The 15,342-nt window shown below is 30.1% G+C and overlaps 1 protein-coding gene across 2 annotated transcripts in view; it reads right to left on the reverse strand.

Moving 5' to 3' along the window:
* The window catches only part of LOC100569056 (protein Teyrha-meyrha), a 154,527-nt gene extending 144,882 nt beyond the window's left edge, over positions 1-9,645 (reverse strand). The window contains exons 1-2 of one of the 2 annotated variants that reach the window (XM_016806919.2): positions 9,076-9,645; positions 5,735-5,842 (exon numbers count right to left, since the gene is read on the reverse strand). In XM_016806919.2, the coding sequence (XP_016662408.1) occupies positions 5,735-5,842 (108 nt within the window). In that variant the 5' untranslated portion in view covers positions 9,076-9,645. The remainder of the gene's footprint in view (positions 1-5,734; positions 5,843-9,075) is intronic. The other variant, XM_008187849.3, reaches the window with a different exon arrangement.
* Between the last annotated feature and the right edge of the window lie 5,697 nt (positions 9,646-15,342).

Here is a 15,342-nt window from a genome sequence, read left to right on the forward strand (position 1 = left end):
TATTGCCCTACTACCCTCCTTAATATCTTATGCAAACTACTTGAGAAAATGATTAATAGCCGTCTAATTTGGTTCCTTGAAATAAGAAAATTCTTTACCATAGAACAAAATTACTTCCACCAAAACAGAAGTACCTCAAAATAATCTTATGAGTATAAAAAATGCAGAGATTGAAGTAGCCAAGGAAAATAAAAAAAAATATAGTATATTTTTTTATTTAAAAATAAATTATATTTAATTATTTCCAATAATTATAACCCAGCCTGGAGATTTAGAATAATACACAAACAAATTAATATAGTACCCAAAGGTGAATTGTTTGACTATATACACAATTTTTTACATGGTCACACATTTCAATTAAAAAGTTCAAGATACCTCCTGCTTAGTGTATCTACCTAAAACAGAAAATAGAGTTCTCAAAGTTGAAAATTGTACGTAACCCTTTTCTTAATCACCATTAACGACATATCTGATCAAATATCTAACCTTAACTAATTCCTCTGCTCCACTGAGGTGATTTTACAATCCATGTCACAGATACAACCACATAACCATAAAACAATTTCTACGAGATTCAACAAACGAACTTTTATCTTGATAAAAAGTTAGGCTAAAGCAAAAGTAGTCTGGTTACATCGCGTTCTTCATATAAGAAATTCAAGCACCTCCAAACTCAATATAATAAAAAATCAATCCCACACATCACATATGGAGCCTATACTCTGACATACTTACCAAAATACACAAAACCTTCGTATTGTCAAAAATACACTATGGATCAGCCATATTATAATCAGCTAATAATTTTGTTTTAAAATTCTGGAAATCATTCATAACGCTGACATACGTCTTTCAATATGAGCATTCCGGTCAAGCCTCTCTAACCCTACAATGGTTAGTACAAATATCTATACTTGAAGGCAGAATATCGAGTACTTGAGTACTATTTCTTCAACTCCTAAATGGAATTATAGAAACCTAAGTGAAACATCGAGCTTCAAACACGTAATATCATTAGAAATTAGTAATTTCCCGCCAGGGTCCATTTCACCAGAAATTTACCTCAAATTTTACCAACTTTCTAAGGAATCTACTAGTCCAAAACTTTATAACGATTATAACGATGAGCTCAAGCCCTCACACTCAGATGTTTACAGCGATGCATCGATAGTAGACCATATAGAGTCGGAGCAGCAATCATATGTTTGATACTGAAATTCAACTAAAATTATTAAATAAATACTCAATATATACCGCAGATGTATTTTAACAATACTTGAAACATTCAAATGTACAATAAAATCAATGTAAGACAATCGAGTCATTATCAGTGACTCCCTTGGTGCGTTGACCAGTGTTCACAACAATTACCCCTCAACCGATATTGCGTGAAATGTCCATAATAACTATTACCTATTTCAATCAACATACCTCTTTTATGTGGATTCCAGGACATAGAAATATCGCCGGCTGACCAATCTATAACTTGATCACGCCTTCTCTATAGCTATCATTATACTTGGTTATTTTATTTTGACGTTAAAAAAAAGTAAAGAAGTTATGTACTCTAAACTTTTTGATAAATTTAGTTAAAACCATGACAAATTATATAGGTATCATCACAGTATTTTGATACGCATTCTTCGCTCTTTACATTGCCTTCATTGTAGTTCTCCACTTCTTACTGGCTGTCAATCATATACATACATATATAACATAGAACAAAATCAACCAATAAGAAGTGGAAAACCACGACGTGAGACGTGTCCAAACTGACAAACTGTCTACTGCCCAAAACTAGTACAACTGTGATGATACCTATCTAATTTGTCATGGTTAAAACTATATATTAACAAACTAAATCAAATCAATAGGTCATAATCATCCCTTGGCCTTCCAACAATACGACCTATCCTGAAAAAAGAAACAATAACCAACCGTATACGAAGAGAACACACAAACTCACCCATAGTACCTTATCTCAAGGGACAATCCAACCATCCAAAACACATGTGGCGAACAACTCACGGTAAAGCCAAAAGTTTTCGTAAACGAAAACGTCGTTTTTCTAGCAAGAATCGGAAGAAACTCTTTTCTCTACCCAACTCCAAGTAACTATTAGTCCAGGCCACACTGTTACAATCAAGTTATTCAAATATCTCAAACTTTCTAATCTGTACCTACCATAACATACAAAATGTAACGCAATTTACATTTAATTGTTTAAACTAACACTCTATTTTGTTATCTATACAATTACTGTAGCTGTCGTCGATGCATTTAATAAAAAATAAATATTATATGTACAAACAATGTTATTCTATTTTGTGTATTTATGCATTAGGTTCTGATCTATAACCTAGGACAAACCAAAAACATTTTAAAAAAACTGATTATGCTACTATAATTTAATAAAAAGTATAATATATGCCATATGGTATAGGTATACTATATAATATAGTTGTAATTCTTATTACTAAACTGCATATCATTTTCTAAGAATCACACGCTAAATTCAACTAGAAAATAAATATAGGTACCTATATATTATTTACTATTTAATAACCCGTTAAATTCAATTTAATACAATAAAAAGTATTAAGTGTACACTTACAGTTTTTGTGTGTCTAAAGTTGTATTAAAATCAAAATGTTCACACAAAAACCAATTATTTGTACCAAAAAATTGTGTTCTAAAATTAAATTGACGTATTCGTGATTTAATGTTTGTAATTAATTGTATATTAATCATAAATAATTATTTATAATTGTATTAAAACAATATAATTTGTATTTATTTAGTGTTACATAATTGTATAGGTATTAGGTACCTATATAATATATACCTAAAATTCATTTAAAGTACTTAATTTCAACAGTACTAATTAACTCAGTATACTCATAACATTATAGCAACATATACATCACAAATAAAATATCCAAATAATCAAATAACACAGATCAGATATTCAGCTATACTTAATGTTCGTTGATTATTGCCACTGACCCACACACGTGTTCGAAATTGGATTTAACTTTTAGTATCAATACATTATTAATGCCAATAGTATGCATTGTAATACTTTTGATATAACTTCTGCCGAAGTATCGATTCATTACAATGAACATTTGAAATTTAAATTCTGTCATCATGTATACAATTTTATTACTAGGTTTATTATACTGACCATCAGCCACAAAACTATTATTAGCTACTATACCATGCAAATACAAGCTATGTTTTATGCAAGCATTTTATTAATCAGCTACAAATTACGATGATATTAAATTATAAAGATAAAATTTAATGTTACTTATACTATTTATCGACACTAACTCAACCTTATAAAGTTTTATTTTCATTATTAATTTATAAATGTAATTTGTCCATAACTCTTGTAATCAAAACCGAAAACAATTATTTTGTATTGTAAATTTAAATAAAAATACTATTATTATAAGTAATACAAAATGCAATTATCGTAATGACACTATCGTGACGTCAAACGAGCATATACAATAATTTATTAGTATAATTTTCAAACAATAATTTATGTAAATTCTTGACATAATTTATTTGGCGCGAAACACGTACAATGTCTACCTTCTATTTTACATTTTAATTTTTAACCAATAGGTACGTTTATATATTTGGACAAATGCACCACTACAGTGGCATACCTACAGCGCCTGTTACAAGAAAACGATCAACGTACATAGTAGTTGCTTTATTTGAACGCGAAAGGGGTGGCGGGTCATATGCAGTGGACAAGATTGATTACAGCGAATATTGTGTAGGATAACGAGAAGGAAGATGTTGTGCCAGTGATAACAACGGCGAAAGCGAACGGAGTTTTAGAAAGATTTACGGATCGTCGACAAGATAAAAATGCCAGAACAAATGGCCACATACCGAACCAAATACTATTTGTATGGAAATAACACAAATGTTTACATAAAACATACATGTACATTATTGTATAGCCTTGTGTAAATGGATAAATCCTTGTGGATTTGCACAGCAGTTTACTGGATACCTTAGAGGGTTGTCTCAAAGTTACCGAAAGCCTAATAGTTTTATAGATCATATTGTCATAATTTTTTAAATAAAAAAAACTCTTTTTACCCAAAATTGATTCATCGACTTGGCGTAAGACATAATACTTATTTATATTATCGTTATTAAAAATTGATAATTATTGTGATTGGTAGTATCAATTTGGTACACAAAATATAGTTACCTAACATTATCTTACTCGTATTCGATTGTATTTGTAACAAGTCACTATCTAATTGTGTAATGATGATTTAACACCATTCATTGTTTAAATACTTTTATCATGAACACTAATCTAAAATGTTTCATAATGTGTATTAATGTATTGGTACTCTACAATATTTATCCACTTATAAGTTATATTATACTATTTTTGTAAAATTAAGTAGGTACCTTAGTATATTGCTATTTATCAAATATTAATATTTTCGTATTAAAAATATAAATTAAAACAAATAAAACGTTTTACATGTTCATAAAAAGTAAGTAGTTTAACAGCATAAAATATAATAATTTTCGTTACATTATATTATCTTATCAAAGGTTAAGGCCCTAATAATTCTAGTGATTTGATGAGTTGAACAACATTTAGGTACCTAGTACCTACTTGAGAAGTTCTTGACAGTAATATTAGGTACCTATTTTTCTCCAAAAAAACCTTGACATGGTCATGTATTTATACAAATGTACACAACAAAAAGTTTTAGTTCATAAGCAAAATTACCTAAGAAAACTTATAGGTACTTTTTTTAATAAAATTAATATTATAAGAATATCTAAATTACTTTAAACCAGTTAGTTATTTAATAAATGTTAATTAGATTTTAATATTACGAATGATTTGATTGAAAGTTTATTTTTAATAAATATTTAAACAACTTCAATGCCCTAGCTGTGTTCATATTATAATGTTGAATGTATTATTTCCAATACATGTATTATACCTACTTGGTATCTTTATATATAATTTAATATTTATTTTCATTAAAAAAAATACATTAGGATTTTCACTTATATATAACATAGGTATTGCAAATTAGCTAATCAACAATAAATTACGTAGGTACCATAGATAGTGGGTAACTCGTATTCTCGTGTTGGCTTTATTAAAAACGGTAAATTAGGTATAGCATATTGTAATATGCTTTATTTTATGGTTTTACCATAATTTTACATAAAAATAGTCCTAAATATATCTATTGTTATGTTGATTCCCAATCATGGTTCCCTATGTAACCGTGTTTCGAATAGACAATATGTAGTTGTAAGATCATAAACTACGTAATATAACATATTGAACTGGCTATTTTAAATTCTTATCATAATTTTATCTTGTTAATTTTTTAGTTTTAAAATAATATGTTTATTTTTTCGTGTAAGTATTAAAAAAAATGTTCGTAACTTAATAATATGTTTTATTCTTAAACATAACATCTAATTAGTTATCAACACGTTACATAATTTTTAAATCGATTTAGAACTCGAGAAGTTCTTAAGTACTTATTTTAGAGTGGTGACATTCCCATTTGTTAAGCTTCAAAGTAAAGATAAGCTATATTGTGTACACTTATGTAGTGTTGTAATTTAGTTATATTAAACAAATTACAAATTATTACTAGAGTGCTTTTTTTATCGTTAATTTATTAGTTTATAGTGAAAATTGTATAATATTTACCTGACTAAATGGTCTGTGTAATCTGATATCTGGTAAGTTTGTTGGTGTTGGAAAGTTTACCAATGACGATGATGGACTCGGACTTTGCGAATACGGTGAATGCTCCATCTGAAAATATTAATTAAAGAGTATTAATCGTATAATAGATAATATAGTCCTTCGACGTAGCGAAAAATATTGGGCATATATCAAAATACTGCAAGTAATTTGTATAAACTATCAATAACCAACAATTTATCATATGAATAAAGTAGGCAACAATGCATATTTAATGATCTGAAAACGCAGATAGTCGTCTTTGAAATTGAAATGTCTAAGATACTGAAAAAATTATAAAAAATAATTGTCTAAATAAGTAGATATGAAAAGAATAGTGCTGTAACTATTACACCACAATAAACAAAAGTTCGCATTATTTGTCCCTTGCATGGTAAAGTGTGCACAATAGTAGTAATGTAGTATAATGGAAGTATGAAAAAAAAGACAAAATAAGGCATAAGCATATCAACACTACATAGATGTGTGGTAGTTAAAATCTCAGTTTATGGTTTCATTGACTCGTAAATATATCATGTGTATTTTTTTTTCCGTGCTCTAATTCCAAAAACGGAAGTGATAATGTTTTTCAAGGTGTACAAATATTTCAGGGTCATTATTACTGGATCAAGATCGAAACACGACATTTTATATACCTATTATTGCCAACTGTGAGTCATTAAGAGTTGTGCACCAAAAGCAAGTGACAAACTATATAAGACTCATGACAATATAAGATATTATAATATTTGATTAATTTTTTTTCAACTTTTGTATAGGTACTTTCTGAAGTTAAATTAACTCTTTGTTGTTGCATAGTATTGTACATGTTGTAACTCGATAAAAGTAATATAGCTAGGTAATTAAAATGAGTATAGGTATTCAATTCCAAATAATTACTAATTACAAATATACCACTTGTACATCAGTTAACAGTTTAAGCAATATATTTAATTATTTATGAAGGAAACGGGACGAGCCCAATATAAAGTCACTTAGGTAGATTTAGCGTGATACCTATAGATTGAATGATTCATAATTTCGATGTATTTCCATATCTATAAATGTCCTAAACTCGTATTCCACTATTTCCACTACAATCTAGTAGAAGTACCTATAAGGGTATAATATATTATACAAGTTAGACGAAAATATACTGCCAATCGAGGTTTTCTAAATAATTCGTAAAATGGCCAATTAGATAATTCTATTTATTCATCCGACCATCCAGATATTAAATTTAGATTTTCTTAACGAACCAAATATTCTATACCTACCAACTTTTACTCGGTGGGCACCCAAGTTGTATTTATTCTCTGCTTGGCCATCGCCCACCATAATTAGAACTTATATCAAGTGTACCTACTAATAATGTCAAAAACTTAAATTTATCATTTTTAACCTTATTAAATGCGTTAAAGCATTATATGTTTTTGATTTCTTAATTGTATTCATAATACTGTCTATACGACATTGTTTATGTTGATTGTATTGACTATTAATTGACTTGTGAATACTGTGAAGTAGATACTATGAGCTATGTTTAACGATTAAAATCAGATTTATTAGATTTAACATTCAAATTTCAAATATACATTATTTGTACTAATAATTTATACCGGAAATTCATTGTATTATTGAAGTAACTAAAAATTAGCACGTAAAATAAATTAGGCTTACCTCCCTACTAACTGCAATAAGAAGTTTGGGTAATATTTAAGACAGTTCTAAATTATAATTTTACTTTTAATAAAGATGAATTTGTTCTGAACAAATAATTATTATAAGCAATGCTAGATATAGACTAAAACAAATAATCAAGTAGAAATCAATGGACAGATTTAGTTTATTTTAGCTTATTATACTTTTTATCTAAATGTATGTAGGTAGACGATATTTTAGAGTATAAGGTATGAGTGTATGACACTATTTTATTTCAATATACAATTATATAATAATATAGGTACTTTTAAATAAAATCATCCTGTTTCATATAAAAGAAAAAAACAAAAACTATTTCTAAAAATAATGGAAACAATATATAATATCACAAGGCCTAAAAGTGAAAAAAAGTATAAAATTCGACATTATGTTTAGTTACAACTAGTATAAAAGTAATAAATTAATTAAAACAGGAAATTATAAGGCTACTGTAGTAGCTGTTCGTGGTTTCAGAAAATAAATGAATTCCAGATTCAAATATCAAATATTATCATTGCTGATAACCTGTCTATAACCTACTCAGGTGTTTTGGAACTTATTATCTCATTAAAACAAGATAAATAGTGACTTGTATGTTGTGAGAAATTCTATAAAATGGTTATAATCTTAAGTTTTGTTAAGTTTTAAATTATATAGTTATCAATTTTGTTGGTAATAATAACTCAAATATTTATTTTGTACAATAATTGTACCTATACCTAAGTACATTATACACATATTATATTATATTAAAAATTATAAACACATTGATAATAATTATTATTATCCGAATATAAGTACCTACCAAATGATATTTGAGTGGTGTTACCATAAATTATTTTTTTTAAATCATAAATATATTAAAAATTGTGACTTGATATGTTGTGTTTCTCCTTAATTTAATTTTAAAGACAAAAACGTGTGTTTTTGTATATTATGTAAATTTAATAAATTATAATACAAAAATGAATTTATATTTTATTTTTTGTCTTACAATTATTTTTATACCTACCTATAAATTTTTTAAAATACAATATGCAAGTGCAACTGTTTAATATACTTAATAAGAAATTATAATCGTACGATAACTGTATAAATATTACCGACGTATTTTAGTAACAATATTTTTGTCTTTGAATTAGCTTCAAATATATTTATCACCCCAATAAAACAGTAAACTAGGTATTGATAATATCATTAACAAACAAAATAAAAAAAGGTATTATTTTATTGTAGTTAGATATCTACCAAAGAACTAAATTATGTAGAAAACTAATTTATATACCTAAAAACATAATGTGATTAGTTACAGCTACTGTTAAGACTTAAGAAAGTATTTTCTTTAAGTAAGTAACTTCTAAAAAATTGTTTATATAGATACAATATTGAAAAATTTTATCTAAGCTAAACAGAATTTTTTTTTTATTTCTTTCAAGTTGATATTTACCTATAAGTGCTTATCTCAATCATGAAATGCTCAGATTATAATATCATTTATTTTTATTAATTTATTATTGGTATAATATTATATAGAAAGGCAACAAACGCGCTTGAAAAATCAATCGAACAATGTTTCGATTTCAAATTTTAACCGATTTTTTTACCTTGGCGTGTGAATTACTACGTTGAAATGGTGAAGGCGGAGTAGGCGACGTCGGTGGCGACAACGGCTGCAGCGTGTAGCCGTTTCGGGATTTCCCGTCAGGGAAATCGCGATCAGATAAAGACTTAAATTTGAAAAAAAAAATTGAATGACGCTAATAGTAATACAATTATGTTATTTCACTGCCGTGTGGTTTTTACGGTGTCCGTTCTGCCGGCGGTGGTGGTCTTTTTCTTTTTAAAAAAAATTCCAAACGACAAGGCACCGGGCCGACGTATGGTTCGCATGTGTAAAATACGACGTACACCGTCGTGTTGTTGTTGTTATTAATATTGATTAAAATATTATTAGTGTACAATATTATTCGCACGGCCGGACCGGCAACGCGTGGTCACGTGTGGAGAACACGGAACGGCTGCAGTTGCACCGGGGACGGATATCAAACGCGTACTGAGTGCATAGCCGACGGCGGCATCGGCGGCGGAGGTGGTCGTCGTCGCGTTATCACGAAACGCGCGCGCGGAAATGAGTCGTCGTAGTAGTAAGCAGCTTCGGCGGCGGCGGCGGCGGCGGCAGCAGCAGCAGCAGTAGTAGTATGGTAGTAGTGTAGTAGTAGTACTGTAGTAGTAGTAGTAGTAGTACCGTAGTAGTACTGTAGTAGTAGTAGTGGTGAGCAGTAAGTAGTAGTAGTAGTACGTGTGCGTGTGCGCGTAAAACGGGCGGCGGTAGTGTGCGAGCGAGACGGTCGGCGAGCGGAAAAGCGCTCGTGGCGCGGCGATACGCGGACGAGAGTAGCGAGACGGAGACGCAGACGGTGGACGGACGGCGGCGGCGGCGGCGGCGGCGGCGACCACTACACCGGTCGCCGCGGCGTGTATGGTATGTTACACTGACGCACGCACGCGCGCTCTCGCCTCGTCGCGACGGCTCGCCCAGGCGTTATGCGCGCGCGAACCGAAACGGGGGGCGGCCGTGCCGGAGTGTCCGCCGGCCAGTCCCACACCGTCGAGTCCACCCGCCCACAGGCCGCCGGCGCGCTCTCGCATTCGCCGCCGACTCGGCGCGCCGTTTGCGCATTTCCGCCGCCGTCGCCGGTACGCAGGTGATCGGCGGCGGAAGCTATCGGCGAGGAAGACGTTATTCCTGCTCGCAGCTCCGCCGACACGTATTATAACACTGATACCGGGTATGCGGTAATATACTCGTGTGTATATGTGTGCGCGTGTTAGCGCGAGTGCTTGTCCCTATGATATTGCGCGGTGGTTTTTTATTTAATAATTTTTTTAATTCTTTTTTTCGGGAACCAAAACCAACGCGTTTGGCGACTCGGAGAAGTCACGTGCACGCGACCGCGAAATCAAAACTCTCGCGAGGGTGATGATGATATTATTTTATTAGGTATTATAATAACACACGATATAAAACGTACACGCTAGCCACTATGTAATTATAATATTACCCAGGTATATATATTTTATAATTATTATATAGTGCATTGCGGTTTTTGGTGTCACGTATTTTCGTCATTTTAGACAATAATGATAATATAGAAACCAACTACTGAACTAGCATAGTATCATTAATATTATGTGCGTACACAGATGCGTATCTACGGTGCGGGAGGGATATGGGGGGAGTAATGTCCTCCCCCCTTCCGGGGACCAAAATTTGTACACCGCACAAAATGTGTATAATAATATCAATATATGTGTACACTGAATATGTCTATTGAAATCTCCCCACCTCCCTGTGAAAAAATTCTAGATATGCTACTACTATTTTAATGAATGCAAAGTATAGGTATAGTAATATGAATGACGCTATATTATACGTAGTCGTGACGAGATGCTGTAGCAAAACGTTTCCGAGAAAACGCAAACATTATTTACACCGCGCAACTGCAGTTATAAATTATAATAATATGTACCAGCAACCTAAAGCCGTCGTGTGACGTCGAATAGCAAAGCGTATATTTCGTACCTATAGGTTAGTTGGTTACACATATTATACACACTCGTTATAATATTAATATATTATTATACATACCTACGAAATTGACGTGCCTACATATACGTTTTTTTTTATTCACGGGCTTCCAATTATATGGCTGGCAAAGCAATATAATATTATTATAATATAATGACAATTTATCAATAATTTTTTGCCTTTCTGCAGCCTTCAGGGAGAACAATAATTATTATATGATTCAATCATATTTTGTTCAATCATTCGCCTACTTATATATATACATGTCGTTTTTAATTTCAAAACAATGATCAATGTGCGTCAAAAATAGCTATTAAGGGCAACCCTCCAATTTATACTTAAGTCTCAATAAATATTTTTGTCGGTTTTGAAATTAAATTTTAAAACAGCGTGATGGCTTTGTGCAGAATATATTTTTGAAAATTAGTTACCTATCATAAGTTTTAACAACAAACGTGATCTTGAAAAAGTTTTATCAAAAATTGTATTATAATTTTTTACCTATATTCTTAGTTTCATTAAAAAACACATAATTTGTGCTTGCATTTATAGAATTTCCAAGTTCATGTTTTGATGTTTTAAGAGTATATTTTCTAACTTAAATTTGAATGCATATAATATATAGGTATAACATTATATATTTGTCAGTGTACATGGGTATTATAATACTTATGACTTATAGAAATGATGGTATGAGTAAGTATTGTTACTGATCAACACTCCAAATAACTTGGTATTTAAAATCAAACGTCAAATATAATAAGTTGTATAATTATAATTATTTATAATTAATTAATTGAAATAATATTCTTAGCACATCTCTAATTGAATTCAAATCAATGAAAGTGTATTGATAAAGTTCATAAATATTATTTATAATTAATATTTATATATTAATGTGTATATAACAATTAATATTATATAAATAATTAGTACCAATATTAAAAAAAAAAAAAACAATTACATATAGATATTTAAATACGTTAATCTATCTACAATCATACCTACTTCTTGTTAATTTTATCGATTTAATTCAACTATGTAACTTTGTTTGTGAATGTTATATTTTCATTATAAAATTCCACTATAATAGGTACCTACAAAGTTATTTTTATTAACAGACAACAGTGTAAATAATATGTACTTAGATTTATCGTAGCATGTAGCAATAATTGCACTGTAAATACAATAAAATTATCAAAAATGTGGAGCTAAATTAATGTAATATAAATGTTTAATCGAATATGTTCTCTATATGAATATAAGTCATAAGTCACAACTGCGTTATTTAAGAAGCACTGAACAAAAACGATCGAAATACTGTTCAACCATATTTGTTTTCACGACGTTCCAGTAAAAAGTAAAATATCTTTCTGAACAATATTGTTTAACCATATGGTTATTTAATTCCATATTCATTCGGTACTCCCAGTTTGCTGTTTTCTATCATATAATTAAGTCCATAAACACTATATATTATGGTCATATGACCATTGACTTTACAAGAGCTCAGCCAAGCTCTCAAACTTAAACAAAGACCAAAATATGTTCCTGCAGTCCGAATGCCTAAGTAAAATAACCGATTGCCATGTTTCAAATAATACACTCCAATACGATCCCTTCAATCAACTAGTTTAAACGAAAAACGTTGTCAAAACCTTCTATACCTATATTCCACATAGATCTGTCTAATCACCATAATCCCTTAATGTCTGGCTTATCCGTTCGAAATATTCAGAATAGACGTTTAAGACGGAAATGATATCGTAAGTCGTGACCTTCTAATTATATGATAAACAATTATTATAACGCAACGTTATGAAGTTTAATCAGCGGATGGTTCCTTCCAGCAAGACGTTAGTAAACGTAAGACCAGTATCCGTAACATATACATAAATACATAATACACTATCTAATTGTAAAAACAAATATCTATAGATTGGGTAATTATAACTAATCAAATACCTAATACAATGTGTTCGACGATAAAAGTAACACGAAATATTTGAAATGCATGACCTTCAATTGAATTCGGTTTTTTGTTTACTGCGGCGTAAAGTACTTATAACCTACTTTATTAATGGTAAATGGATATTTCCAAATGTTTGATCCACTGAACTACTTGAAACAATTAACATTTTTAAAAAATAAGTACAAATGAAATATTAATAATAGTTGATAAAAAAATGGCTAAAAATTCCGACATAAAAATGACACATTTTGGAAAAAAAACATTCGATTACTGATTATTTTGTTATTTCTAGACACATATTTTTTAGCCTTTGTTCATATTTATTTATATTTTGTTAAAACTGTACCAGTTTGGATATTTAACAATTTAATAAATGTTTTTGTATTTGATTCATTTAACTAGTTCAGTTGAATTTACGCACTCGTAGCAAATTAATGATGTACAGTTAGGTTAGGTTTAAAAGGTTCGTTGCCAATTTATCGGTCACCAATATTATCAACATTCAAAACAATTCTATGCGCAAGGCTACCTAAATTTATTTTATTAATAAATAATTAGGTAGCACTAATTGAGCACTTATACGAGCATGCTGCGAAAAAAGGTAAAATATTTTAATTTTTCAAAAATCATCCAGTACCTAATAATGAGTCCATTATGCAATAAAAAAACACACGAATCAAATTAACCATCATGAGTTTGAAATATTTATGTCACATATTTTATCGATGATCACACTGTATATTATAACATAAACAAATATTTTCACTTTGCTCGGTTATAGAAAGAAACTATGTTTTTTACACATCGGGTAGTTATTAATATGCTTATATAAATTATTTAACTATTATAACTACTTGTTATCATAATTCATACTATTACGTTTTATAATTATATTGATCCAATTGATCATTTGTTCATTAGTGGCACAACATGATACATTAAACTTAAATAATTATTAGTTTGTAAATAACTGTGTAGGTACCTATAATAACTAATAAGTATAAAGTATGTTAGACGTTAGTATTCGACAATAATATGCGTCATGCGTGTTGTAATAATTACTATAAATAGTATCAGATATTATAAACTTAAAATATTATTAATTTACTTTGAATCACGCTGTTATGAAAAATCACGAGTTCCCAGGATTTGTCATTACTTGGTTACTGTTTTTAATTAAGTATTTAAGTGTTTTTTTTTTTTTTTATAACTTGTTAGTATTTTATTGTATAAGATATGATATAAAAACGAGGTAGGTCACTAAACATTTTTTATGCTACCTCTCAGAAGTACTGTAGTAGGTTATAGTACCCTATTCTGCCATATATATATAAACTTACTTATTATATTATGTACCGGTAAAATGTAATAAACATCATATACCAAAATACCAATCAACATTGTTTTTACACTGTTATTATTTATAATATACAACAATATACTATAAACATATGCATATGTACAATATTATATACCTATAATGGATAAATCGTAAAAAATGACATCATCATCACTAAAATTTCATTATTATATAATATTTTTAAATGTCAAATACCATGTTATAATGTGTATGAATGTAACAATTAGTTATGTGCTAATATACATAGTCAATAATGACCCATGTCTCACATGTTATAATATACACAAGTACAGAACTATCAAAAATGTGTTGCATTGTATAATTATTGTCTCAGTATACCAATACTCAAATGTATGGACTAATTTTGACTAAGTTAAGTAAATTTTTATAAATTTGATAGAAGAAAATGGGGCTAGGTAAATTGGGTACATTTAGAAAGCCGTAAATTGAGTCCCGGTTAAAATAAAGTAGTAGGTAAGTTAAGTCTCGGCTTTAAACCCACTTATCTACCTGTTCGGCCCTACCTGTTGTAGGGGGTAAGGGTTGTTAGGGTTGGTTTAGAAATATGTGTATGTGGGGGCGAGGAATTGTCACTAAAAACCCTGGTGGTAACCCCTCCGGGACCAAACGATGCCAGTCGATGCTTGACCTCAGAACATGTTAATCACAGAGGCCCAACCACTGAGCCACACCAGGCCCCTAAAATCAATTTTGGTAGGTACTTTGTTGTAATTCAAAAAACTGTCAATGGGCCTCCCTGTGACTTATATTTAAGGGGTAATAATAAGGAGGCACAATTTCGTCGTCACTACTCGGGATTTATGTGTTAGTAAATGTGTTATAAATTATTAGTCCGAATGGGGTTCATTGCGGATATCGACGACGCTATTGTACAAGAGCACATGCACTCGACATCAAAATAAAATTCACTATACGAATTTTACAGCAAC

The sequence above is a fragment of the Acyrthosiphon pisum genome, chromosome X, assembly GCF_005508785.2.
Source record: "Acyrthosiphon pisum isolate AL4f chromosome X, pea_aphid_22Mar2018_4r6ur, whole genome shotgun sequence".
NCBI classification, from domain to species: Eukaryota; Metazoa; Arthropoda; class Insecta; order Hemiptera; family Aphididae; genus Acyrthosiphon; species Acyrthosiphon pisum.